Source organism: Centropristis striata, chromosome 8 (genome assembly GCF_030273125.1).
Source record: "Centropristis striata isolate RG_2023a ecotype Rhode Island chromosome 8, C.striata_1.0, whole genome shotgun sequence".
Lineage (NCBI taxonomy): Eukaryota > Metazoa > Chordata > Actinopteri > Perciformes > Serranidae > Centropristis > Centropristis striata.
The window spans coordinates 8,663,427-8,691,424 of NC_081524.1; the positions used below are offsets into that span (position 1 = coordinate 8,663,427).

Genomic DNA, 27,998 nt, shown 5'->3' on the forward strand with positions numbered 1-27,998 from the left:
AATGTGGAAAACAGCTTTGGAATAACTTGTGTCTTGTACTGATGCTTATAAATGCTAATTTCCAATAAAAAATATAAAAAATAAGAAAATAAAAAAAATAAAACGAACAAGAAATTGAAGAAAAAAATTGTCAATTTTTTTTCCATGACTGTATGTGTGTGTGTGTGTGTGTGTGTGTGTGAGCTCTTACCACACAGCCTGACCAGGTGTAGCGTGTTGTCAGGTTGATGACCTGGTTGTTCTCGGGCCTCAGCACCGCTTCCTTTTGGTAGCAGTTCTGAGGGAACATGAAAAATAACTTAAAAACCTTGAAATCAGACCTAAATTAAATTTCTTTTGTATCCACTCAGCCTCTCTCATCAACACATAAAGGTGGAATAAAATATTTTTTCACCTCTTTCCGTGAAATGATTGTGACAATGTGATTTATTCTTGACAGTTAAAGTGTGTATCTTCTCAAATTTGTATTAATCGATCTCTTCCAAACATATCACAATGAAAATGAAACCGCAATGAACAGAGGATTGTGACTGAAAATTATTCCAACTTTATGGGCGACTGTGTAATTCTATATCAGGTTCCGCAGATTTCACAAAGCATATTTTAATAAAGGTCAGGAAAAGTGCATAAACTTGTAAATATTTCACATTAAAACTATTAATTCTGCCAGTTACTAATAGAAGGAATGTAGAGGAGAGGTGAGGCGGGAGAAGGGTCCATAATTAAAATAGTAGTAATAAGTTGGAACAATTTTGTTTTCAGTCACAATCCTCTGTTAATTGTGGTTTCATTTTCATATGATATGTGATATGTTTGGGATAGATAGATTAATAAGGTTTTGAAAATATATACAGGCATGAAAAAATTCAATTATTTGTTCATTTTAATGCCTGGTGCAACTAAAGGTACATGTGTTTGGACAAATATAATGATAAAAACAACAAAAATAGTTCATAAGAGTTTAATGTGAGAACTGATATCTAGCAATTTTCCATGGTTTTCTTGGTTATAGCCAAAATCATTATCAAGAAAAGCATGGAAAATGGCTAGATATCAGTTCTTAAATTAAACTCTTATGAGCTATTTTTGTTCTTATCATTATATTTGTCCAATCAAATGTACCTTTAGTTGTACCAGGCATTAAAATGAACAAGAAATTGAAGAAAACAAGGGTGGTCTAATCATTTTTTCCATGACTGTACACTCACAGAATAAATAACATTGTCACAATCATTTCATGGAAAGGGGTAAAAAAAAAAATGTATTCCAACTTTATGGGCGATCGTGTATATAAGTATATAAAATCAATTCAATCCTTGGTCATTCCCTCTTCCCCTTCTTACATCTACCCATTTTATGAGTAATATTATCATTGTGCCTTCTCTAAATAATGAAACTGTTATTTATTACATTTCTGAGATGTTGTCTGGAACATGTTGTTCTCCTGTTCTTATTTCCTTTTTTTGTTACTTTTTTATTATTTATTATCTATTTTTCTATTGTCTATTTTTCTGTTCTCTGTATGGACTTGAATACTTCAATAAAGTACAAAGGATAAAGCAAATGGATAAAGGATAAAGCAGCAATGTGAATTTGAGACAGTTGCATCACTTGTTTATTAAAAGGCTTTGAATAGATCCGCGCAGGCAAAGGACCAACAACTGAACTCCTACTGACCCAGAGCAGCGTCCGTCAGTCTGTCCCAGGTAAGTTGTTGTACAGGCTAAGCTCCTGATAGCGATTTTATTGAGTTATCTTTTAGCAAAATGCTCTGAGGGATTTTAAGTTCCCTCTGGTAAACAGTTATATGCAGCCTGTATGTCTCGGGCTTTTATTGTGAAAGGTATGATTGAAAGAAGTGGATCTGTAATGTGCTGCACTGAAAAAAACAATGTTTTTGACCCTGTAATTATTATTTCAATCATCTGAATAAATTCTACAAAGAAATAAGAATTCAGTGCTTTTACTTTAAAATAGCAGTTTTTCATGTAGTGCATTACTTAGTGATTGTTTGTTATTATGTGTCCTCAGTTTTGTATGTAAATTTAATCATTTGTTCCAAGTAATATTCACTAAACCAGTTAATTGGCTTGATTAGTTGATATTTCCAAGTAAAATGTAATTGAGGGACATCAGTGAATCTGCAATTTACTTGTGTATTTTCATTAAAAAAAATAAGTGGTTCTATTAAATAAATATTACTTAGAAACAGTCTGAGTAAAGATTACAAACACTTTGTGTGGAAAAACTTGCCTAGCTTTTTTTTAAGTAAATGTCACTCACAATTTTTTTCAGTGTGTCAACAACATTGGCCAGGATATATGAAATGCCCTTTGTATATATATATAACCACCAGTTGTTGTGTTCATTGTGTGGTTATTTATTAAGTCAAGTTAAGTCAAAGTTTATTTATAGAGCACATTTAAAAACAACCTCAGTTGACCAAAGTGCTGTACAGTTACTAAAATAAAATCATACAGAAATATAGCAATAAATAAAAAATAAATAAATAAATAAAAATATAAAAATAGTAATAAAAACTCAATTTAAAAACAGAGTTAGAGTTAAAAAGGAAATAAAAGAATAAAAAGTCAAGGATTCTTGACTACACTGTAAAAAATATCTGTAGATTTACATTTTATTTTTTTTAAACTGCTAAACCAAGACAGTAAAAGACCGTAAAATGATAAATGGGTTAATTCAGTTTCAGTAAGCAAGCAATTTACTTGTGTATTTTCTTTTTTTTTTTAAGTGGTTCTATTCAATGAATATTACTTAGAAACAGCCTGAGTAAAGATTACAAACACTTTCTGTGTGGAAAAACTTGCCTCGCTTTTTTCAAAGAAATGTCACTCAACTTTTTTCAGTGTGCCTTTGTCAGGGTTGTCTCTGTTTTTCTTTCATAATCCTGAATATAATCCCATCTCATAACCCTTGACTACACATTTTGAATACGTCCGGTTCGACACAATGTGATCGGTTGATCCCTTCATCAGCGCCGATGGATGAAAGCTCAGAAAAGTCAACCTTGTTCCCTTCTGTGTGAAAGTGCTTATGACAAAAACACAGTTCAGAAAAATATATCGACGTGTGAATTAATCAGACGAACAAAACATCTCCGGTTTGTAAAGGCCTTTATGCTCGTGTTCGGCTGTGCGCACGTTAAGCAACAACAGAGCAGCACTGAAAGCATAAAAGACTGTTTTTCAAGTCGAGAATACACAAGCCAAGTGTTTAATCAAACTGCAATTGAAAATTGTGGCTGCATTGCCTTCTGGTCTATTGAAGCTGCTGCAAATAAAATTGATATTTTCTTGTCTGTCCTGTGATGGATTTCTCCCTGTGTGAATATTGGTGAGTGTGGAATGAAGGCCGCGCTATTTGATTCTGGGAAACTGACACTAAAATCTGTCTGAGAGCTGAGAAATGTTATGCTGTTTGCAGCTGTGCTGGAAATATCTCAGCGTAATGTCACATCTGTGTGTCGGAAGATGTCAGCAAGAAGCAGAGGAGACCAGGGAATAACTACATGGGAGAAGAAATGTGATGTATTCGGTCAAGGTTATTCTATTTTCTTACAGTGCTGGAAACATCCTGGAATGGACCAACCATTTTTACTTTAATAACACAAGAAACCATCAGATGCTGCATGCTGATAAAATAACACTGGGCTGGTTAAGCACAGCTTTAAAACGGGAACGTCTGCTTACAGTAAATGGTCCCATTATACATTATTCATTGGCTGTGAAAGCAATTTAATGTCAATTTTATAGACTTTATCATGTTATATCTTATAGTACCGGCCGACTGAGGCCCATACAGGCGAATACAACACACATTAAGGATTCATGCATGCTATACCTACACCTGAGCACCATATAACATGAATTCACTCTCTAAAAGTCAAAGATCTCAGCTAAAAATCACGGAATCAACCAAGTGTTTAATGTATACTGCAGAGATGTGGATGTTTCTGAAGCCACCAAATGTAAAAATGACTCTAAATGCATACAGTGTAGTCTGCTAAGTATGTGGAAAAGAAATGCATTTTCCATTGTTTTGGCTCTGTACGCAAGTAAATTGGATTTGAAATAAAATAATGAGTATGACGCTAAAGTGCTGACTTTCAGTTTTAAGGGTAAACATCAACTCTATGACCCTATTTTTGACAGGGCTGTAATTCATTACATGTTCACGCAATATTGATAGAAATATGCTTTTAGTAAGCACTTTAACCTTTTCCTTACCGTTTTATATAAAGCTGGATTTTTACATATAAATGAATGTCTGTTACATTTAATCCACAACAGTCTCAGCTAGCAGTATGGGAAATCCTAAAAAGCATCTAAGAAAACGTTCTGGAGTGGATGATGCATATAAAAAAGAGGATGGATTAAAGTAAAAAAGAAAGGCGAGGACGAGCACGAAGCTCAACTGCAGGCATATGTCATAAGTCGATATGTGTTGGGAACCGAAACTCAGATCCAAATTAGAACCAAATCTAAAATGACAAGCATTAAAGCATGTTTTATTGCATTGAAACTAGAGCCAGACTGATAGGGGATTTTTGAGACTGATGCAAATACTGATTTTAAAGGAGGAAAATTGATTTTTTAAAACCCCATTTGGTGGCCGATACAGCCATTTTTTAAGTTGGAATGACAATAGACTTTATTTTATGTGGATTTGTCACTAGGTACAAATGTACAGGTGCATCTCAATAAATTATAACATCATAGAAAGTTTATTTATGTCAGTAATTCAATTCAAAAAGTAGAAATAACACATTATATGGATCCATTACACACAGAATGAAACATTGTCTGAATTTATTTAATTTCTTCCAATTATAATGATTATGGCTTACATTTAATGAACCTAAAATTTAGTGTCTCAAAAAAAAATTTATTACAAAAGACCAATTTTAAAAAGTATGTTTATTATGTAAATGTTGGCCTCTGAAAAGTATCCATATATATGACTCAATACTTGGTTGGGGCTATTTGACTTGAACTACTGGAAATTGACTTTTCCATCATATTCTAATTTATTGAGATGCACCTGTACCTAGAGAGAGCTGCTTTATCAAACATAAAACTTTATTAGATAATATTTACCATTATTATACATGATACAAACAATGTGTTTCAATGTCACCCAATTCTATGAATGATAACTGAGAAAATAAAGAATAAGTAGGAATAAAATAAATTGCTGACCATTAAAAAGAAATGAACATAATTTCTTAATCACGGCAAGCTACATTTTCTGCATTATACACTCATGGAAAAAATTATTAGACCACCCTTGTTTTCTTCAATTTCTTGTTCATTTTAATGCCTGGTACAACTAAAGGTTCATTTGTTTGGACAAAGATAATGATAACAACACAAATAGCTCATCGGAGTTTAATTTAATATCTAACCATTTTCCATGGTTTTCCTGATAATGATTTTGGTTATTATCAAGAAAACCATGGAAAATGTCTAGATATCAGCTCTTAAATTAAACTCTTATGAGCTATTTCTGTTGTTATCATTATATTTGTCCAAACAAATGTACCTTTAGTTGTAGCAGGCATTAAAATGAACAAGAAATTGAAGGAAAAGGGTGGTCTAATATTTTTCCATAACTGTATATTGTGTAAAAAAAGGTTTGATACTCATTTGTTGTTTTAAATGACGACAATTTTATCTGTGAAGTAAACAAACAGTCCTGTGTCTGTCTCCAGAAGCTTTCACCCCCAGGTCTGTCTGTGGCCGGAGAGTTCAGTAGATAAGTAACATTGCTCCATCACTGTCCATATACTTAAGGGCTTTATTCAAAAGGGCAGTGTTGCAGGTTTCCAGATGAGAAAATAGACATCTATCTGCAGAAAAACCTTCCTGCTCTCATTTAATTTCTGTGGAGCAGCTTCTGTTCAGGCAGAAGTCTCTGGTGTCTCACGTTATGCTCAGTAATATGGATTGCACCATGCCTGATCACTGCATGTACCATCAATAATATATCATTGGCTGTGGGTGAAAAGACCTCCTAGAAAAGAAAGACGGCTTTGTTTTATTCTGAGCAGTGTGTGATCATTTAGCTCAAGTTAAAATGCAAAAATTAGCTAAATTGGAGTCACGGGGCTTTTTTTATTACAAAAATGAAGTGCAAATTGCTGAATGGTGCCATATTTCTCTTTAATAATGGCCTGTCAAAAGACATGATGCAGAGGGTGTCAGTGTCTCACCTTTTCGTGCCTCTTGTACACAGCTGGCCACTGAGAACTGTCATCAAAGTAAAGCAATATGTTCTGACAGCAGCGAGACTGCACAGAGGAGAGAGAGCATAGATCAGAGTGGAGGCAGGGAGACGGTTGGAGATTTATACGACAAAAACTGTTTCCAAAGTCTGCAGGCCAAAACAGTAAAGCAAGGCATGGGTAAAAGAAGACAGAGCGGAAGAACAAAACAGACGTGCGGAATGATGGAGCGGGGGAGAGCGAAAAGGAGGAGGGGATTGAAAAAGAGGACGAGGCGGGTGAAGCAGGAACAGCCGGAGGAAATAAGAGAGGAAAGAAAGAGCAGTGGCATCAGATTAGATGAGGTAAGGGGAAGGAAAGAGAGAGAACTCGATGCTAAAGTAGAGAAAGAAAGCATGAAGGAAGGAAGGAGAAAAGTAAAGAAGTTGTCTTGCCAGGGAAGAAAGGCGTGGGCAGGCTGAAGCAATGTGGGAAAACTGATGTAGAACAGATGCATATACAGACACGAACAAACAAACAAACAACAAACAAACACACAGCAACAGCGAGGAGAGGCGAGGCGACCTACCTTTGGGTAGCGGAACCGGAAGTCTAGACGTCCAAAGTCGGTGAGGAAGCAGAAGCGAGTGAGGAAAACCCAATCCTGAGGAAAGGAGAGAAAGGGGAAAGGTGAAACAAAGAAAATTTCAATAAAGAGCCTTCAGAGACCTGCAGGAGCACCAGTGATCCTGTGTCAGTGCCCCTCTTTAAGAAGCTGTACTGGACTCAGTTTTAACCCATTTAAGCCGGGAAAGCATTACAGCATTTCTACCATTAAAACCTGGGGCGCTCTTGCGTTATTCTACCATTAAAGCTGGGAATACATCGTTTTGTAGTATTTGTAGTTTTTTCCACCTATTTTCGATCTCTTGGCCAATGAAATGCATCAGAATACATGCAGGAGTGTCGCAATGCAACATGGGACTTTTCCAGAACTGAAATCATGGCGGAAGACAACTATAGCGGAGGGAGCTCAGATATAACAGCTATAAGCTCTCAAATACTTTTTGAATTTCATTTCTATCTGCTACAGAGGATGAAAAATCGATTATTTGGTAGGAAGCTTTGACACTTCTGTTGAGTTTCCAGAAAAACTTCAGGTTTTAGGGGGTTATTTTAAAATCGCCCAGAGGTTTTACAGGCTTTTTTCCAGGCATTTTAGGCCTAAATGGGTTAAGATGCTGGTATCACATGAAACTAGAAGACCTGAGGAATCTATTGGTACCAACTATTAGGGCTGGGCGATATGGACCAACAGTTATATCCTGATGTATTTAGGTTGAACATAGATGTACGATATATATATCCCGATATTTTTATCGCAAAGTGAGAGCAAATCAATTCAAATGTCACAAGTAGTCTTATTGAAAGAGTTTATTTAAGTGAACATAAATACTGTATAACAACAGGAGTACCTTCATTAAAAGCTCCAAAAAGTGCACATTTAAATAAAAAAATATCTTAGAAAAAAATAGGCTATAAAATAAAATAGGCCAATCTTTATCTGAAATAAATGTATTTATTTGAGAAAAGAATAACGAACAAAACAACTAAATATGACAAACAATTATTATTATTATTTATTTCCTTTTTTATGTGAGGCACTTTCTGTTACATTTCTCTTGTATGTAAAGTGCTATACAAATAAAGTCTGATTGATTGATTGAAACCCTAGAAGGGCAGCATTTATATATAAAAAAAGAAACATTTTTTGAACTACATCGTTATATGCAATATGGTCTGATTCCTTATCACATTTAAAAATATATCCATATATCTTTTATATTGATTTATCACCCAGCCATACCAATTATGTCATGATATATTGCCTGGAAGTTGCTGAATAACACACCAAAGGAAAAACAATTTTCACTTGCAATTTTCAAAGGGCTCCCTCGACTTCTGACCTTAAATTATCTGATTGAATCTCACCTTTACAGACTTTATGCTTATTTAGTGCAGTTTGGGGCAGAAACCATGCAGTTTTTCTCATGCAGTATAATTGTGTTATTTTTGTCTATTCTGAATGGTCTATTTTAATGTTTCTGCATACCGGGGTCCTTAAACAGTCAATGGGATTCATATGTGATTATGTTAATTCTTCTAGAAGCATTTCATTGTTGTGAGACCATTTTTTAAACTTGCCCTCACTGTTTAAACTGACCTGCTGTAACCTGTAGAATAATCACAGCCTCATGAAACTTTACAACCACAAACTAAAGTCTTAGCACATTCAGGGGATGTGTGGCTTTCATAGGTAGGGATAGGGAGTTTCTCAGCAGTTTACAGAACAAAAGTGCCATCAAATCACCTGGAGAGCATGATTTTTCTACAATGTTCCTTCAGTTCTTAACTTGGTATCTTGGAGATATTTTGACCATATTTTATCAATTCTCGAGTGGTCAAAAACAGTTCTGTAAATCCGTATCCCAGAAATTGCTGCCACAATTTATGGGATAAATTTAATTATGAAGTATGTGATTAACCATCACATACTTCCATCATAATATTTTAAGCCTTTATATACTCTCTACATTTGAAGAGGTGCCCAACCAAAACAATTTTTATTGCACACAGTGCTGAGCTGCAGCTCAAATTAATTTCAAGGTTCCCAGCTGACCACTTCAATGTGGCAGCAATACAAGTCATGACAAAATGGGTCTATGGTGGGTCTCAAATAATTAATACGGCTGAAACAATGAAGAAACCAGATTAAGAGTATACAGTTGTTTGCATGGTTTATAATCAGTAACAGCTGCTGACAAGTGGCACCAAATCACAAAAAAATGCAAAGCATGGCTCATGATTTGGGATTTTTCCAATAATTTGAAGCAAGAAATTGAATAGGAAAGACTTTTTCAGAGACTGTAGTAACTGTGTGGAAATTTATAGCTGTGAGGAGATTATAAGTCATTTTGAGTGTTGAGCATGACGGTCGAGTTAGCGAAGGAAACCACAGCCTCTCAGCTCTGCAACAGGTCCGCACTGCGTTGATGTTTTATGCCACTGAAGATTTTTGTCATTGTTAGACTCTTTGCTGAATTTTCACAGTAAAATGTCCTTGTTGCTGTTAAAAAGGCAAACATTTTCTGATGCAGTGAAGGAAGCCGCTGGTTGTTCAGTCGGCAATGGGTGCACACTCTCTCCCCTGCTTTACATATTTTAAAATGAAGGCTGCAGCAGCATGTATGAAAACCATCACATTTTGAAGTTTGGCATAAAACAGTCATAGTGAGCCTGCTAAACAGAGATGAAATCTCTCAGTCCTGCTATTGGCTGTTTTCAAATGGTATCATGAATAGCACAGAATGCGTTAAAGACTACAGTCATAGAAAAAATTATTAGACCATTGTTTTCTTAAATATCTTGTTCATTTTAATGCCAGGTACAACTAAAGCTATATTTGTTTGGATGAATATCTATCTATAAAGCATAAGCGTGTGTGTGTGTGTGTGTGTGTGTGTCTGTAGTCAGACTGACCTCAGATTTCGTATGTGGCTTGTGCATGGCACGAAGGTGTGCACCCTCGATTTTTAATATTTTTCAATTCATTTTTCAAAATATCATTATTTACATGGGATGTGTTGCGACATTGCACTGTTTCCGATCGGACGCCTTTTAGGGGAGCTCCGCCCCATTGTGTGATAGGCCTACACCTGGTCAGTAACACAATTCACTCTGGATTTCCACTCATCTCATCTGTAAGTCTATTTAGCCTACCTATCTTTAGGAGTTTTAAAGTGCGCTACAATGTTCAATTTTCCAATAATTTTCGAATAGTTTCCAGCAAATATCAATGTTCAATGTGTATGTGCTGGATGGTGTGGTACCTTATGAAAAGTAAGTGTTTTATGGAGTTGCAGACATTGTTGTCGCGTGATTAGCATGCTAAGCGGAGATTTAGCTTTATGCACTTCTGTTGTTATGTTGCATTACTATGTAAATCAGGGATGATATTCATGTTGCTCAGCGTAATGCCCATAGTCATTTGATATGATATACTTATATGCAATTACATATATCAGCTAACTGGGTTCATGTTAATGTACTTTTAGTGCAGCATACTGCGTAGTGTGCTATCTCACGATTAGCATGCTAAGCTGAGATTTAAGTCCTTTCTTCCGCATCAGTCTGATCCATTGAAAACAGTAAAAACAAAACTTTATTAAATGACAGTAATACAATCTCGCACTATACGAATACATACTTCCTACAGGCACTGCACTAGTAATGATAACAACAAGAATAGCTCATAAGAGTTTAATTTAAGAGATGATATCTATCCGTTTACAATGGTTTTCTTGATAATGATTTTGGTTTTTATCAAGTTATAACCAATGAGCTATTTTTGTTGTTAACATTATATTTGTCCAAACAAGACAACTTTAGTTGTACCAGGCAATAAAATGAACAAATGCAAGGAAGAAAACAAGGATGGTCAAATAGTTTTTCTCCATGACTGTATGTGCACTGATTTTTAGAAATTCTCACCTTTCTCCTGACAGTACAGTAACTGATGGCCAGAATATAGAAATAGTATTTATAAACTGACATTTCAGAGTAAAACTGACTTGGTGTACAACAAAAGCAAGCAGTGTGTTTTTTGTCTCAGGAAACTCTCTAAGGTCCAGTTTGACAGGACCCTGATGACAGTGTTATATTGATCTTTTATTGAGTCTGTGCTCACTGTCTTTTTATCTACTGGTATCTATCGCTCAAGGTCAAACACAAAAATGTACTCAATAAGGTGGTCAATGTCTGTAGCAAAAGAACTGGCACTGCACAGGAAACTGCAGGATCTTTACAACAAAAAGTTAAAGAAGAAAGACGAATCAATCCTGTCTGATTGTTCCAATCCTTTATATTGATAGTTTCACTTCCTGCCATCTCAAACTCTTCTCAGACTTTGACTGGATGAAACCAAAAGATTAAAATTCTCCTTTAAATCGTCCACCATCTCCCCCTAAACTCTCGGAGGAAAAGGTGGCTGTTAATGCCTGACAATGATTTTAATTAACTTATTGATCTTTCTTTATATTTTAACTGCGTATTTACATGTTTTATGGCTTACTTTATACGTTTTATTGTTTGTTTTATTGTTGTTTTTATGTGTCCTGTGTTTTAAAGTGTGCTAAATGTATGCATCCCACTGCTGCAACACTAATTGCCCCACTGGGGACTGTGGTGGCAGAAATAGTGTATTCTGTCTTAATCAAAACAATTCAAGGTGAGCAAAAAGATTAAAAAGTGTTATTTGCAGAGTTTATTTCAATTGAAATGGGACAGAGTACAGTGCTCAAACCCATAAGGAGTTAGTTCAAAGTATCTGACAAAAAGATTATACTATAAGTGTATGCGCACATTTATGAACTGTAGAACATTATCTGAGGGTCGTATTACCTTATAATTATTATTATTATAAGGACATGGTGATACATGGATACACAGAATACAAAGTTTGCCATTACAGGGACATATATTGTTTTTCTTGGGGTAAAAAAAGTCTTATTTATGGAGATTTGATTTGCAGTCTTTACCAATGCAAGTCAAGGGAAATAGTCTCTTTGGGCTTGAAATTAGCGATTAAAATGATTAACTCATGAAAAGAATATTTACTGAGGTAACAGATCAAGTGAGAAGTTAAATCATTTTCCTATTGACTTTAATACAATTTAATTCCTTTTTGCAACCAGTGGAGTCGCCCCCTGCTGACCATAAGAGAGAATGCAGGTTTAGGACACATTAGTGGTGTTTCCATCAACAAATTTCGATGCACATTTTGAAGATTTGCATGAGAAAAGCTTGATGGGAATTCAAAAAAATAATTGAAAATGTGCATAAAAGTTTTTACGCTTGTTTGAGGTGTTTTTTGTCTTTTTCAGGGAAAAAATAGTTTATGCGCTAAATGGGAGATGGAAATGCTTTTTGACATGAAAGAACAATTATAGCTTGCCTAATTTAATCTAATTCCTGAAGACATCTTTTGTGGCCAGAGTTGTCTGATTAGTAACCTTTTCATGATTTTTTCTCTCTTGCTTAATCTCTTCTTCTACCGTTTACTAACGGATTAACCTACAGAAATACCTTTCTGACGAAAGTATGCTTATGCAGCTTTGTTAAGTTGATCCAAACAAGTAATGGAAACTGCCCAAATTCGTATTTTCTTTAATGCAATTTTTCCAAATGTCACTTCAAAACTCAACCTTGATAGTGGTACTAACTGAGTTTTCTTCACTCAGCCTGAGAGGAATATGTCTGTACAAAACTGAATGGCAATCCATTCAAAAGTTTCAAAAAGAGATTTCAATTACAACCACGAATGTGTGCCGGCTTGAGAAGAAAAGTCAAAGCATTCCCAAAAATCACTATCATTTCTTTTCTGAAGACCATAAATGTGAAAACCAAAACTTTTGTGAAAATCCATCTTTGAGATGTTGAGATATTGCACAGGGCAAAAAATGAAAACTTCGACTAGGGATTAATTCTATAGGCACTGTGGTTATCTTTACCATGATACAACATCCATCCAGATGTGAAGATATTTCAGTCTGGACCAAAGTGGTGGTGGTGAAAGAAAAGACCGTCAGAACGACAGATCGGCAATGACATCCAGAACAAGGACAGGTTTTGGGGAAGCATTTGGAAGAATAATAGAGAAAGAGCAAGCGGGAGCCGTAGGGAAGAGAAGAAAGAAAATAAAAGTATGTCGTATGGATTTTTAGTGAGGCCTTTTCAAAAGTCTGAAATGACAGAGATCAGTAGCTTTGTTTTCCATAACATGAACCAGTAAACAGAACAAAGAACATTTTGAACTCACACATGCCCACCCAATCGAAAAAAACACAACAAAACCGACCGGTTGTCTCTGAGGAAAGGAAATAAAAGTTGGTGGAGAGGACATTAACGGGGCAATAAAGAAGAAAAAGAGAGGAGAGGGGGGAGGGGAGGGGAGTTGAAACAGAAGAGCAAGAAAAGTTCAAAAAGAGGTGGAGGACGAGTAAAAAAAACAAAGAGGCTTATAGGTGTAAGAGAAAGAGAAGAAAGGCAGAGAGGAGGGAGGTGGTGCCAGGAGGGTAAACTCCTAGAAAGGGTAAACAGAGAGGGCATTAAGGGGCTGCTGAGCACATTAATATGAGAGAGAGGTGGAGAAGAAGGAAAAAATACCCATTCTTAATATTATTCAGCCATAAGCTTGGCAGCAGGAGACCAGATAATAGTGCTGATGGTGTACTTCACTGAGCTTACATAAGGCACTGCAGCAGCATGGGCATGGCGGACCAGTCAGTGGTGGTCTATATATTCTATACAGCTGCGAGCAGACACATTCTGTAGATATGGATCACAGTGCTGAACACAGCACTAACACCACATCACTTATATGATGTTTACACACACACTTCTCCTTATCTGGAGGACTGCCAGGCTCCAGTAGGCTCTACTGAGGCAGCCAGAATAAATGAAGAGTTTTGAACCACAGTGAGACATCAAATCTTTAAGAAAAGTAATAGCCAATCTTGCAATATTAGTACAACAAATGAGAAAGGTTTTATGTAGACAAATGGCCCCATAGAGACACTATGACTGGAAATCTTAAATACTACACATTTGTGGGAAATGCCTTTCAGTCAATAGGATGTCCCATTATGTTAACCAAGTGCTTAGTTAACAAAATGATTGATAAGATAGACAGGATTTAGGAATAGTGCAGTCCTATTTCTTAAGAATATATGAACTAAACCAGAAAATAAACTGGCATTTGAGAGTCTAATCTGTACAACGGCGCATTAAGAGTATAAAAAAAAGTATGAAAAAAAAAATGGATTCGGAGGAGGTTGTTCAGGGTTCCTTGTAAGACAAAACACTATTTTTCAGACTTTTTTTCTCTTAAATCTGCTACGTTTTTCTATTAGATTTGCCACTTTTTTCCACATAAATTCAGACCTTTTTCTTGCAAATTTGCCACTTTTAATCTCAAATATCTGTGGGGTTTTTTGGCAGATTTGCCACTTTCATCTTGTAAATTTTCATACTTGGCCCTAATACATTGTCGTAAAAAGCATCTACATTTTACAAAGTTGTTTTTTTTTAATCTCACCACCGGGGCTCTGTATCGTTTTTAGGTTTTCTGTACAGATTAGATTAGATTAGACACAATATAAAAACAATGTAATTCAACAATAAATGTATAATCTTTCCCATGACGATTATTTTGATTATTTTTTTCAGGGTGTGACTCTGCTCTTCTGGCTTGTAAGAAAAATGTGATGTCCTTCATTTGGACATATTTTGGTTTAGGGAAAACGATACCGAACAAAAAGTCAAATGTTCACACTGCTGAAAAACAAATTTCATGCAATGCTTTGATTTCAGTTTGAAACATTCAATAAATAACCATGAAATAGTTTATCTGTGTATGTTTCCTTAATTTCTAAATATCACAAAGATTTGCACTCTTTCATTAGAAATTATTCCATCTTAAATAGTTGAGTATATTTACAGTAGAGACCATGTACAAAAAATGGAGGACAAAAAATCAAAACAAGCTTTCGTAATCGTGGTAAAATGTTAAATCAATCATGATATTGATTTGAGGTTGTATCGCCCAGCCCTACTAAATATGTCCATCTATTAACCCCCCAGGGTTTTCAAGGATGAATATTTAATGTGCTGGCTGAACCTCTTCTGGGCTGTTGATCTGACAAAATAAGCAGAAAACAATCCATTCTTTTGTACAGTCTCTAGTCAGTGGTGGTAAAGTTTGAGGCTGTTTTTATACAATTTATACAGTGAGGTTTCTAAAAAAATTGGTCTTACTAATAAGAAATGCTGTTGGGGTTAGGGAATCAGCTCATTGAATCAACAAGAGTCTCAGTTTTCCAACCATACCCAATTTATGTAATCCCAAGACTGTTTAGGGACCCCAGCATGCAGAAATATTCAAATATAAAAGGCAAAGAAACACATTAGTACTGCACGAGAAAGTTTTTTGCCCCAAACTAGATGTTATTAGCATAAAGTGGGCATGTCTGTAAAGGAGAGAGTCAAGGCTTAACTTGACACTGTCAGGTGGTTTGTTACACAGAACTGAGAAGCTGTAACTGGAAACGGTTTGAAGAAAGGGCAGACACTTTGAAAAAAAATACATGGCAGGTGATTGGATGAACCGTCACACACTGTCTGAGTGCTGAAACCACTCGGGAGAGGAGCAAAGCCTCTAGTGTTTATTCTCTGCTCTTCATTTCATTTAACACTAAGCAGCATCTACGCTAATCTCTTCAGTAGCTTCTGTTGTTTTTTTGAACCTGAACAAACAATCACCTCTCCCTGTCGTCACAAACACGTAGCCGCCTGTAGCTCCTCACAGGATGCTGATTGGCCAGAGCTCTGGTTCTGCAGACACAATAGGAAAACTTGAAGCCTCCAAGATGATTTTGCATGATATGTGATCTCGTGATAAAGCCCGACAGATATATCTGTTGACAGATGTTATTGGCCGATTAAAGGGATATCTGTATCATGTATATGCTGTTCAATATGTGCTGTTATTAGGATTTTTTTTACACAATATATAAGGTAGAAAATGTTTCTTGGCATAATACAGAAATGGTGCTAGCTATTAATTTTTTAATCTTTTTTAAAAGTAAGCAATTGACTTAACAGTAATGATGTTAACTTAGCGATTCCTGTTTATTCTTTATTTTCTCAGTTATCATTTAAAGAATTAGCTGAATTAAATAATATTAAAATAATATAAAGTTTTATGTTTGAGGAAGTAACCATCTGGGTACATTTGCAGAGTGGTGAACATAAAAAAAAGGTATATTTTAATTACAGCTCAAAAAATTAATATCAGTATGCTGGAAAAAATCATTAGACCACCCTTGTTTTTTCCTTGCTTTCTTGTTCATTTAATGCCTGGTACAACTAAAGGTACATTTGTTTGGACAAATATAATAATAACAACAAAAACAGCTCATAAGAGTTTAATTTAAGAGTTGATATCTAGCCATTTTCCATGGTTTTCTTGATAATAACCAAAATTTTTATCAAGAAAACCACAGAAAATGGCTAGATATCACCTCTTAAATTAAACTCATTATAATGTACCTTCAGTTGTACCAGGCATTCATTGGACAAGAAATTGAAGAAATCAATGGTCTAATATTTTTTTCCATGACTGTATTTATTTCACCCCTCTAAAATCTGTAACAGCATCAGTTTAAAAAATCCCATATCAGTCGGGCTATACTCTTGATAATGTGAATCCAGATGCCAAGAAAGGTTCAAGCTATCCCCTTGAAACAAGCACCTCCAACACAACTACTTTCATTCTCTATATTCGATTTGTCCAAACAACACATGCGGATCTGTTGCACATTCCAGCTTCACAGATCTCATCTTCTTTATTAAAATTGGCCTTAAGGTTGGTTGTTATGAACTCTTGATCTCCACCCAAGCAGGAAAACTCCCCGTGCACCATTATAGTGTAATTACCTCTGCCCTGCGTTCTCCTTACATAAACAAGCACAGTAATTTCTGTGCTGAGAAATAAAGTGCAACCAGAGCAGTGTAGCGTGGCTAGCCCTGCTGCCTCCATATATCACTGCAAACAAAACCGCAGCCATATTTCAGCCGCTGCCAGGCAGCTTCATTCCCCGGAGCCTCTGGGTTATAATTCATGGCAAACTCCAAAAGTCACTGAAGCCAGAGACTCACTCCCACCTCTGTGTGTTGTCCTGGGTGACGCTTAAGGCTGTGACCATGACAACCGGGGCAGCAGAGGGGAGCGCTGACCCAGAGATGAGTCCCTGGAGAGCGGAGAGCGAGGGTGGTCCGGGTGGGATGCTGTGGGGGTGTCATTTAACCCACCACAGGGTCGGACTGTGAAAGGCCCCCTTGTTGGATGCTCACACTGAATTACCCGTCAACACCTGTCACACACTCCTACAGCATGCCACCATGGCATACCCACACTCACCCCCCTGCCATTATTATTGTCATAGCAACCACAGCATGCCTTAGTTTGCAGCTGCTGTAGAAACATCAAAAGGCCAAGCTGTCCAGTCTCTCACTCACACACACACACACACACACACACACACACACACTATTTTATCATGCTCCTGTACGCTCATCCTTCAAATCTTCTACTCAGAAACACAGCAGTAGTACAAAAACATCTCCAGTCACTGAACAATTGTGGTCAAAGCAGATAATTACTGAGACTTCCTACCAGATATATGAGCCCATTGATTTTCATTTACACACACACACACACACACACGCACACACACACACACACACACTAAAGAGGACACAAGGGGCTATTACTGTGATCGTGAATCCCAAACATTCACCCAAATAGTTTCTGTACATTATGTTAAGATTTTAAAGCTGATCAACAACAGGAAGTTAATCAGCAGGGGGCGGGACATGCAATCGATTAGGGCCATTGTTTTTTGTTTTTGTTTTTTACACTTTTTACTTATCATTTTTCATAAAGTTACTATTGAGGTTTTTGAAAGAAGCATCTGATATCCGCTTTCATATCCACCTACAAAAAATGTTAATATCCTTGAACAAAATCCTAAGTTTGAATCAAGGTTAAATGAGATAAATGAGATGAAATGCTCCCACAGTCCTAAAACATGCAGTTTAGGTTTAATTGGTGACTCTAAACTGCCCTGTAGGAGTGAATGAGAGTGTTAATGGTTGTCTGTCTCTATATGTCTGCCCTGTGATAGTCTGGAGATCTGTCCAGGGTGGACCCCGCCTCTCGCCCAGTGTCAGCTGGGACCGGCTCCAGCTCCTTGCCACCAGGGTTCAGATAAGCGTTTAAGGATAATGAATGCATTAAGCTTCTATTGAGGTTTTTGAAAGTGATATTCCTTTTCATATCTTTTATCATCCATCTCCAAAAATGTTTAAAATCCTTGCACAAAATTTGAATAAAGTGATTCATCAGACTAAATTAAATAGACTTTTTTTTCTGTTAGATTGCTGCTAGATCACCACTTCAAAGAAGGTATGTGCCTCTCTTTGTGTGCAGCAACAGAAATTGCTTGTTTTCCTGCAGTTTTTGTTGTTTTCCAACAAATACAAAAACGTGTGGTGCATTTGTTTCCAATTAATTTTGACTTTTGGACTGCACGAGTTTTGAAAATGGTTGAATTTTGAATAAAAGGTCTATAAAAACATCATTAGTGCTAACTGACTACACAGATATTCAACCAACCAACAGTATCTCTAACTGGTCACACCTTACTCTGATTTAACAGGACCAGTATGTGTCTGTGTCAGATGTCCTTACTAACCCCATGGACATCAATATGCTGCTATAACAGCCACTACTCTTCAAGGAAGGCTTTGCACACGGTTTTGGACCCTGGCTGTGGGGATTTTCTCCCTTTTAGCCACAAGAGCATCAGTGAGGTCAGGCACAGATGTGCAGAGATAAGTCCCGGCTCACAGCCGGCGTCCCCGTTCATCCCGCAGGTGTTTGATGGGGTTGAGCTCATGAGCACAAGAAAGTCATGTGTTCCCTCAACAAACTCAGAGAACCGTTTCTCCATGGACCTGGCTTTGTCGTGCTGAAACAAGAGAGGGCCATCCACAAACATAGGGATGGGCGATATATCGATATTTATTGATTTAAATGTGATGTGGAATTAGACCATATCACATATATCTATATATTTCAATTATTTTTTCTTTCTTTATATATTAACGCTCCCTTACAAGGGTTTGTCATATTTAGTTATTTTCTAATGTTCGTTATTCTTTTCTTATATAAATATATTTATTTCAGAAAAAGATTGGCCTATTTAATTTCATAGGCCATTTTTATTTAAGATATTTTTTTTTATTTAAATGTGCACTTTATGGAGCTTGGATTTTTTTTTTTTTCAAAAATGTACTCCTTTTGTTATACAGAATTTATCTCCATTTAAATAAACAGTTTCAATAAAACTACTTGTGACATGTCATATTTGGCTTTGATTTTGACTGAACATTTGCTCTCACTTTGCGATAGAAAAATCAGGACATATATCGTATATCTATATTCAGCCTAAATATATCGGGATATGACTTTTGGGTCCATATCGCCCAGCCCTACCCAAACTGTTGCTTCAAAATCAGAAGCACAATCATCTTTCAAATGTCAGTGTTCCCTAAAAACAATTTTGTCTCCACTACAGCTGATGCGATTAGTTGATCACAAGGAAAATAATTATTTATTTTGCTGACTGCTTAGTTCACACATTTATTGTTTTTAGATTCACAAATATGGCTTCAAGATTAAACTGAAGCTATGATCAGCATTTTTACTTTTATCTGACATTTTAGAATTTGGAATCATAGTTATCCATTATATAACAGGGTTATAATTATTGATTCATGATGCATTCATGCGTTAATCGTTTTAATGTTGCAGCTGGCAAAGGTGGAGTTCATTTTAATTACTTTATAATAATACATTTGTATACTTTATATACTGCCCGGTAGTTTAACACATTAAAATATATCATCATTGTTTATATTTTGTTGTAATAAAATGAATAAATGAAGTAACTTACTTATCAAACGTACAGTACTGTGCAAAAGTCTTAGGCAGGTGTGAAAAAATGCCTAGAATAATTGATGCTTGTTTATTATATATTGATTCTTCTGTTCACCCACTTTGCATTTTGTTAATTGATAAAATAATCTATTAACATTTCTATTTTTTTTAAACCATTCTTATTTTACAGCATTTTTTTCACACCTGCCTAAGACTATTACATAGTACTGCATAACTGCTGCTGTTGCAGTAATATATATTATATATATTGGCTTCCAAAACTGCAGAGGAGTAGAAGTATAAAGTAGCATAATGTGGAAACACTTCAGTAAAGTGCAAGTACTACAAAACATGTATTTAGTTACATTCCATCATTATATTTTAGTCAGTGTGTCGTGCCTGCTTTGTATAAATGAGCACAAGCTGTAGTTCATGAATTATCGACAGGTCTTATGATTGAGCATTACAGTTAAATATTCCAAAAATAAAGCAGACTATGACTATGACAACACTGATGAGAAGTGCAGACAGGGACAGACAACAGAATGCAGAATCATGTGCTGGTGAAAAACTTTCCAGAGCACTTTAAGACTTATTTTAAATGTAATTCTCAGGTTCACTGTTATCAAACATGTCAATCTTTAGATCTTCATCCTCCAAGACTGCTTTAATGCAGAGGTCAATTATTGTTAAATTTAGGGGCACCACATTAAGATGTCTAAAAGTCCATTTAACTGCTGTTTTAAAATTCTAATTCACACACAAATACACTTTTATATCATGTTCATATTTTTGTTTTTGTACTGTTATTTTTGTTACTAGTGCAGTGCCTGTAGAAAGTATGTATTCTTATAGTGGGAGATTAAGTAGATTTTTCCATTATGGCCAAATGAGGTTGTGTGTGAAAGTGTGATGTACAATGAGGTGTAATACTCTTGTGTAGTGTTAATATACAAAGTGTATATTGGTTAATAAATGGATGTACATTGAGATATAAAGAGACACAGAAATAGTTATTTTAAGGAAAAGAAACTTAATCATTCAGCATGGTTAGACATATATACAGACACAGATATAGGAGGGAATAAGTTTACATGCAGCACAAACAGATGGATGTGAATAATGTGAGTAAGGGTTATTAGGTGTGTTGTGGAATGCGTAGTTTGATCGATAACTATTGTGTTTCATATATTGTGGCTATGCAGACCACCACAGCGTCTGCAACTCCATAAAACACTTACTTTTCATAAGGTACGCACACCATCCAGCAAATACACATTGAACATTGATATTCACTGAAAACTATTTGAATATTATTGGAAAATCGAACCTTGTAGCGCACTTTAAAACTCTGAAAGATAGGTAGGCTAAATAGACTTACAGATGAGATGAGTCAGGGTGGAAATCCAGAGTGAATTGTGTTACTGACCAGGTGTAGGCCTATCACACAATGGGGCGGAGCTAAAAGGCGTCCGATCAGAAACTGTGCAATGCCACAAACACGTCCTATGTAAATTATGATATTTTGAAAAATGAATTTGAAACTCTTCAAAATCGAGGATGCGCAACTTTGAGTCATGCACAATCCACATACAAAATCTCAGTCTGACTAACGGTCAACCAGATATGCCCTAGGCACGCACGCACCTTTCTTTTATTGATAGATTGTCATTATACCTTGTTGTTGATGTTACACATATGTTTTTTTTCTATTATCAACTATGAAATTTGAAGGTGGAGGCTTTGAATAAGCCCATCTGGGTTTTCTCTCTCTGCACTTTACACTATTTGTTATCTTTGTCATTTTATGTAACTCTAACTGTGCAAATAAATTCAACCTAAACCTGATCATGGTGCTACCAACTAATGGAAAGTTAGTGTGTCTCCTTGAGCTGTCATTCACTTCAAAGTCCTCTTACCAAGTGTGATATAACTGCCATCTTTTCTGGGAACGTACCGCACTAAGGGCCATATGGTCAAGTTTATTTCACTGATTCTGCTTTTTGAACATTTTTCAATTTAGAGTTGAAACCGTGACACCTCTGTTATATCTCGCACTTTTAAAAGGCAGAACGCTGGGTCGAACAAGGTCAAGATGGCTTCAACGAGCCGGCATTCTGCTCAGATAGCTGTTAGCACAATTCACCGGCGGGATCGAGCCATTCAGCCAACGTCAACAACTAAACAAAGCGGCCTCTAGTTAGCCCGGTGTAGCTCGGTGTGTGTGTGAGAGTCAGCGGAGAGCAGAGAAGAAACTGAGCCCTGGAGAACAGCAACAGTGGATGAGGTGTCTGCCTTAATCCCCTTTTAGTCTTCTTATTTCCCCATGGCCACTGCATTGTGATGCAGGATCACTCAGCCACCTACCTAACTGTGTGTGCGGGCCTGCACATGTACGTGTGTGTGTGTGTGTGTGTGTGTGTGTACGTACACCCCATTAATCAAGTGCTATGCCTTGATGCAGTATCCGGTCAATTCAGCATCTCTCCGTCTCATTCCCCTCGTCTCTTTCTTTCTTCTTTCTTTCTTTCCTCCATTACAGTTTCTGTTCTTTCATCTCTGTAGCTTTCTGTCTTTTCCTCTTTCTCTCCAGATCCCTGTTTGCTTGCTAAGCCTCATTAACAATTAATTACCAATCAGCTAGTCAAGTCACCCCTGGACCGCTGGGCTTCTCAATGATTCATTAGTCAGGGTTACACAACGCTGCGACGCATAAACACACTCACGCACCGACACACACACAAACACACTCAAGCTCTGTCCCTCTGTGTCTCCCTGGGTGTTTCACATGAGCACACATGGACTCTGGAGACATGCAAACACACAGACACTTTAAAGCAAGCATATGGATCCGTGAAAACACTCCATCACATGCACACATCTGCACACACGAGGTGCCTGTATCTAATCACAATGTCCTCATTAAAAAGAGATGCGGGGAAACTGATTGAGTTGGAAATTCTACACATACAGACAGTTCGCAGAACTTACTTCAATGTCAACTTGAAGGATTTTCCCGTGACTTTTAAAGTCTTGTTTGCGGAAGTTGCCATATTTAAAGATAAGACACGACATTAATTAAAATCAGACAACACATGCTCAGCCTCTTTGCTCCATGATCCTATTTACTCCAGAAACCCTGGTCAAATACTTAATTTCAGAACTGCTCCTATATCAGCCCCAGCATCCATCGCAGTGTTTTGCTCAGCAGGATGTGAGATGTTAGGATGGAGAGAGGTCCAGTGAGCCGAGGACCGCCGATGAATATGGCCTCTAGGTTTTTAAATTAGAAAAAGAACTTTCAAGGGCAACTGTTCATTTTCATTAATTTTCAAAAGACAAAAGTTTAAAGACCTTTCTGCTCTAATCCACATAGTTTCATTAACTGTAGAAAGCCTGTGCAAAGACCAAAGACATTATAACCTGTCCACAGCCACGTTCTTTACAGAATGAGTATTCAGTGCTGATTCTCTAAACTGCCGACCTCAATTCTCAAGATAATTCACAAAACTGGGCCTGAAAGATTGATTATTTTTTATATCAGAGTTGCAATTTCAAAGAGTGCCACTTTCATATTGCAAGAGCTGCATTTTTTATTATTAGTTATATACTCCAAAGTAGCTTAACAAGATGGAGAAACCAAGTTTAAGACAAGTTTTCTGCAATGCTTTTACATATTCTGCTATTCTTTTGTTTTCTCAAACTACAAAAAGCAAACTCTTGTCTGTTGCTGGTTAATAAACTCTCTGCATGCTGCTTTCTTTAACACTTGGACTACAGTCTGCTGTGTTTCCATTCAATTTTCAAGTGCATTTTAAGCAAACTGGTGAATTGTTGCAAAAAATATATGCAAAATAAGGTGCATTCCCATCAACTGGGGCATGATCAATTTGAAAATTGGTGTGCATCGTTTCGCTACAGTTTCAGGTTGAATGCATGAACACGCTTTCATTTCTATAAACGTATGGAACGAATAAACTAGACTACAGTGTAGCTCGTCAGAAGGCTATAATCTGCCAGTAAACAGTAGAAGAAGAAGAGGTTGCAAACCAGAAACAAAACAAGTCGCCTTATTCATCCAAAACACCTACAAGAGAAAAACAGAAAGAAGTCTTCAGGTATTTGCATCAATTGGGCATTTTTTACTTGTTCTTTCATGTCAGATAGTATTAGGCATGTTTCATGCTGTCCGGAGACAAACTAATATAATGCGGAAAGACGGCATCAATAGAAACAGCTGATCATTTCAGTTTCATTTAAGTTTTTTATTTTTGGATAAAGGCAAAAAACACCTCAAGAGAGCGTATAAACTTTTTGGGAAGTTTTAATAAATAAAAAAAAGATTAATGAAAACACGGCTTAAGGGGCTTAAGTTTCTTTTTAGAGATTACAAGCCAAATTCACTTTAAGAAAACTTTTCTCAGACGGTCTGGTTATAAAAGACAAAAACTCTTCATTTGTATTCATGCAGCAAGAAAAACATTGTTATGATGCCTATGCCTTATTTAATACCATGTAGACCACAAGTACAGGCCTGTCGTTTAAATAATAGAAAATAGTTGCAAATTATTAGTCAGGAAAAAAATCAGTTTCATATTTTCAACTAAATCATTCAGCCATACTGGAAACAGAGGATTTGACACCTGTAACTAAATGTAACTGAGCAACACAGTCAGTCAGTCCAAGCTAGAGTCAGACGAGGACTATGCTTTTGTAGAAATCCAACCTCTCTGAGGACACAGAGGAGAAACAGGCTGCTGAAGGAGTGCACGGTTTTTATTCTTTTCCCAGACTGTCCTGGCTCAAAACGCCAACCTTCCTCCGACCTTAAAGCTACTACTGCCTCTCAAAGGGACATTTTATCGGTGCCTCCACATGCCATGAGTCACTAAAGCTAATTGTACACATCGACCACCCCAAATAAAGCTGCAGACCAGTCTGCTGCATCGATGCCTTCGGATAACTTTGCTTGTGTTTCTCTGTATTTCTCAACAGTTTCCACCAGTTCAACCCAGTGTGGTAAATTACATTTGTCAATCTGCAGCTCTGCACAAACTCTGCCTTCAGCTCTGCAGACACTGACACAACCACAGCATCATGGGAGTGAAGCAAAATGAGTGTGTGTGTGTGTGGGTGTGTGTGTGTGAGTGCCGGGGTTTATTCTATGTGTGTTTAAATCAGAGAAAGAGAGAGAGAGAGAGAGAGGGTATGTGGAGGGGAGTTAGTGGGTGACCTTGGGGCAGGAATGTATGAGCAAGACTGATGATGTGTTAAACTGCACACGCACACACACGCACACGCACACGCACACACACACACACACACAGTATCAATATGTCAAGGGAGAAGTTGTCTGATGTCATTCAGAGGGCTCTGTTGTTTTGCGTAAGTTGTTAAATGATCCCTGACGGGTTCAGCAGCACAAGAGACCGGAAAACCGACAACAAGGTTAAAAAAAATGAAATAAAGTCTTAACTCTTTACCTTTAACTAATGTCTTCAATCTCATTTGTCTAAGAATGGAGTAAAGAGAAAACATTGACTTGTTAACTCATTTCATCAATTTGTCCATCAACAAATAATCCATCAGTGACTATTTGTCATTTTTTAAGCCAAAAAAGGCCAAAAATCCACTGGAAACAGCCTCAGAGATATAAATATTTCAGTTTTTTTAAGCCTTTTATTAGTTTTTGAGTCTTGATCGGACAAAAAAAAGCATTTCTAAGACCCTAATTTTCTACAATTATAGACCAAACACTTAATCTGGAAATTATGATTACTCAATAATTAAAAATAATTGTTAGTTGCCACCTGCACTGCAGTTTAAGTGCAGAATTTACATATTTATGTGAAACATCTGATTGTGGCCCTGCATAGCAAGACTAGAACTCTTTATGAACAGAATTTACTGCAGAGGACTAGAAAAGTAGGTGTCCTTCTTGTCAAAAGCTGGAGTCACACACACACACACACACACTCACACACACACTTGGAAGTTGCCCAGTGCCACCTATTGCCGGCCACTGAGCTGCTCCACTGGAGCAGGTGCAGATTCAGCGCTGCGTTCAAGGGCATCTAAACAGCGGTGATGGATGGATGAGTGCCTCCGTTCAATTTATCCATTCAGATCCCCGTTGTCAACCTGAGGTTTCAAACTGGTGACTTCTACCTCTCAGTTCATGCCGCATTTTAAAATTCACTGTAGTCCGTGTTCAGGGAATGTGAGCACAACAAGTCTTAGAGTGAGAATTAAAGCTTGTTGGCTCAAACTGACTGGTGTCTGATAGATTCTGTTCTTCAGTTTTTGGGGGAGCCAAGAAAGGTGATACACAAGTAAGGTGATATAGCGGTGCTCAGTAGCAAAGAATTTCAACACCTTTTTTGCTGCCAAGTCGCATTCTGGCAACACATGAAAATCTGTGTTACATGAAACACCTGAGTAGTTGGTGCACAACATTTAGACTGTGTTTCAATGGCGGGATGCTTCCCAACACTCTCCCATCACAGTGTCCAACAGTGCAACGACACAGTCCCTCTCCTGCTGTTGCACGACTATGGCGATTGAAGATATCAACTACTGAGGGTGCTCATGTTAGAGACAAAACAATTCGTTGACTAATCGATAACTTTGATCCATTCCTGCTTGTTGGCTCTAGCTTCTAAAACATCAACATTTGTCGCTTTTTAATGATTTATATATCATTGTAAGAATTATCAGGCGAAACAAGACATTTGTACACATCATCTTCAGCTTGTTTTCATTCTTAGTTTGATAAACATTTTTTACTTGCTGCATGTTATATTCTGCAGGCACAGCTGACCTCACAAACAGAAAGGTCAAAGGAGACCTCCTTTGCTTCAGAAACATAAATATTTTGATTTCCACTGCACCGTTTTTGTAGAAACACCAACAGAATGACCATAATGCTCTTTAATGCTGTTGTGATTTAAGGCTTATTACCCAGTCGTGTTATAGGGGCTACTTTATCTGCATAGTGGCCTTGTGTCTTGTTGAACTCACAACAAAATGGTAGACAGCTCTACAGTATGTATGTCAAACTTGTTCCAACAACCCAGAGCTGTGGAACAGCAGGTGGTAGCCTCCTGAATCACAAACGACCCAAAGCTACCGGATCTGTTCAGCTGCACAGTTAACATTTTAACTCGCAGATCTTGTCAGGGGCAGCGACGATGTCGATGCTGATCTGTCTGAAAAAAAAACTCTCAAAAAAAAAAAAAAAAAAAAAAACCCCCTGACCAGACTGGACAGAGCCCAGTTTCTCAAGGATCACAACAAATCCAGCGCTGCGCGCCAGCAGCCATATGACGCACACCTGTAACGTGTCTTTTCATCCCAAACAGAGAATAGCAGTGCTGATTTACATTTGAGAATACAACAAATCAATATGCACGCTCAGCTGGATTTGGCCGTAAGATGAGTAATCACAACTGAGGCTCGATTGGTGGCAGTGGTCCGGTTGGATGCCGCTTACTGGGGCTACAGTGATGCCAAACACTATCACAATGAGGGTAAAATATACGCCACAGATGACACGCACGCAGATAGCGCGCAATTGCGAGGCAGAATAGAGGTGAGTGTGTCCATATGGCGGCAGAAAACTGGGATGTAAATATCAGAGGCAACTTAGCGGTGAATTGGCGGTAGCCCCCTTCGTCTATCCGCGGAGCAGTCCACCACAGAGACACCTGCGTGCGGGTACGCAGTCGAGTCCCTTCCCCACTCCCACTGTGGCGCTGTCATTGACGCAAGTGGCAACTAATTAAAGATGTCAAGAGAACAACAGCGCTCACCTCTTTGGTGTTGACGATGCCTTTGACGTATTTCCCGACTACTGAATCCACGAAGAAGACGCTGGACAGCACAGCCAGGCACAAGAGTCTCTCCCCGACCCTCACCTCCATCTTTCTCTCTCCCCGCTGCCGCTCGTGTGCTCTCCGGGCTCCCTGAAGCCTCTTCTCTGAGCGGGAGCGCGCACAGAGGAACGGCTCGTGCACTGAGCGCGAGAGAGAAGTGAGAGAGAGGCACCGGGCGCGTTCACGCCTGTCCCTTTCAATGCATGTGGCCCCCTACAGCAGCTGAAGCTGGATGTGGAGCTGTATGGGAAGAGAGGAGGGGGGGGTTCCGAGTGCGCGC

General features: G+C 37.5%; 1 protein-coding gene across 1 annotated transcript in view; it reads right to left on the reverse strand.

The window, feature by feature from the left end:
- tmem145 (transmembrane protein 145) overlaps nt 1–27,788 on the reverse strand; it is a 66,643-nt gene extending 38,855 nt beyond the window's left edge. The window contains exons 1-4 of the mRNA XM_059339410.1: nt 27,656–27,788; nt 6,813–6,887; nt 6,233–6,310; nt 191–277 (exon numbers count right to left, since the gene is read on the reverse strand). Of these exons, the coding sequence (XP_059195393.1) occupies nt 191–277; nt 6,233–6,310; nt 6,813–6,887; nt 27,656–27,766 (351 nt within the window). The 5' untranslated portion in view covers nt 27,767–27,788. The remainder of the gene's footprint in view (nt 1–190; nt 278–6,232; nt 6,311–6,812; nt 6,888–27,655) is intronic.
- Nucleotides 27,789–27,998: the final 210 nt, after the last annotated feature.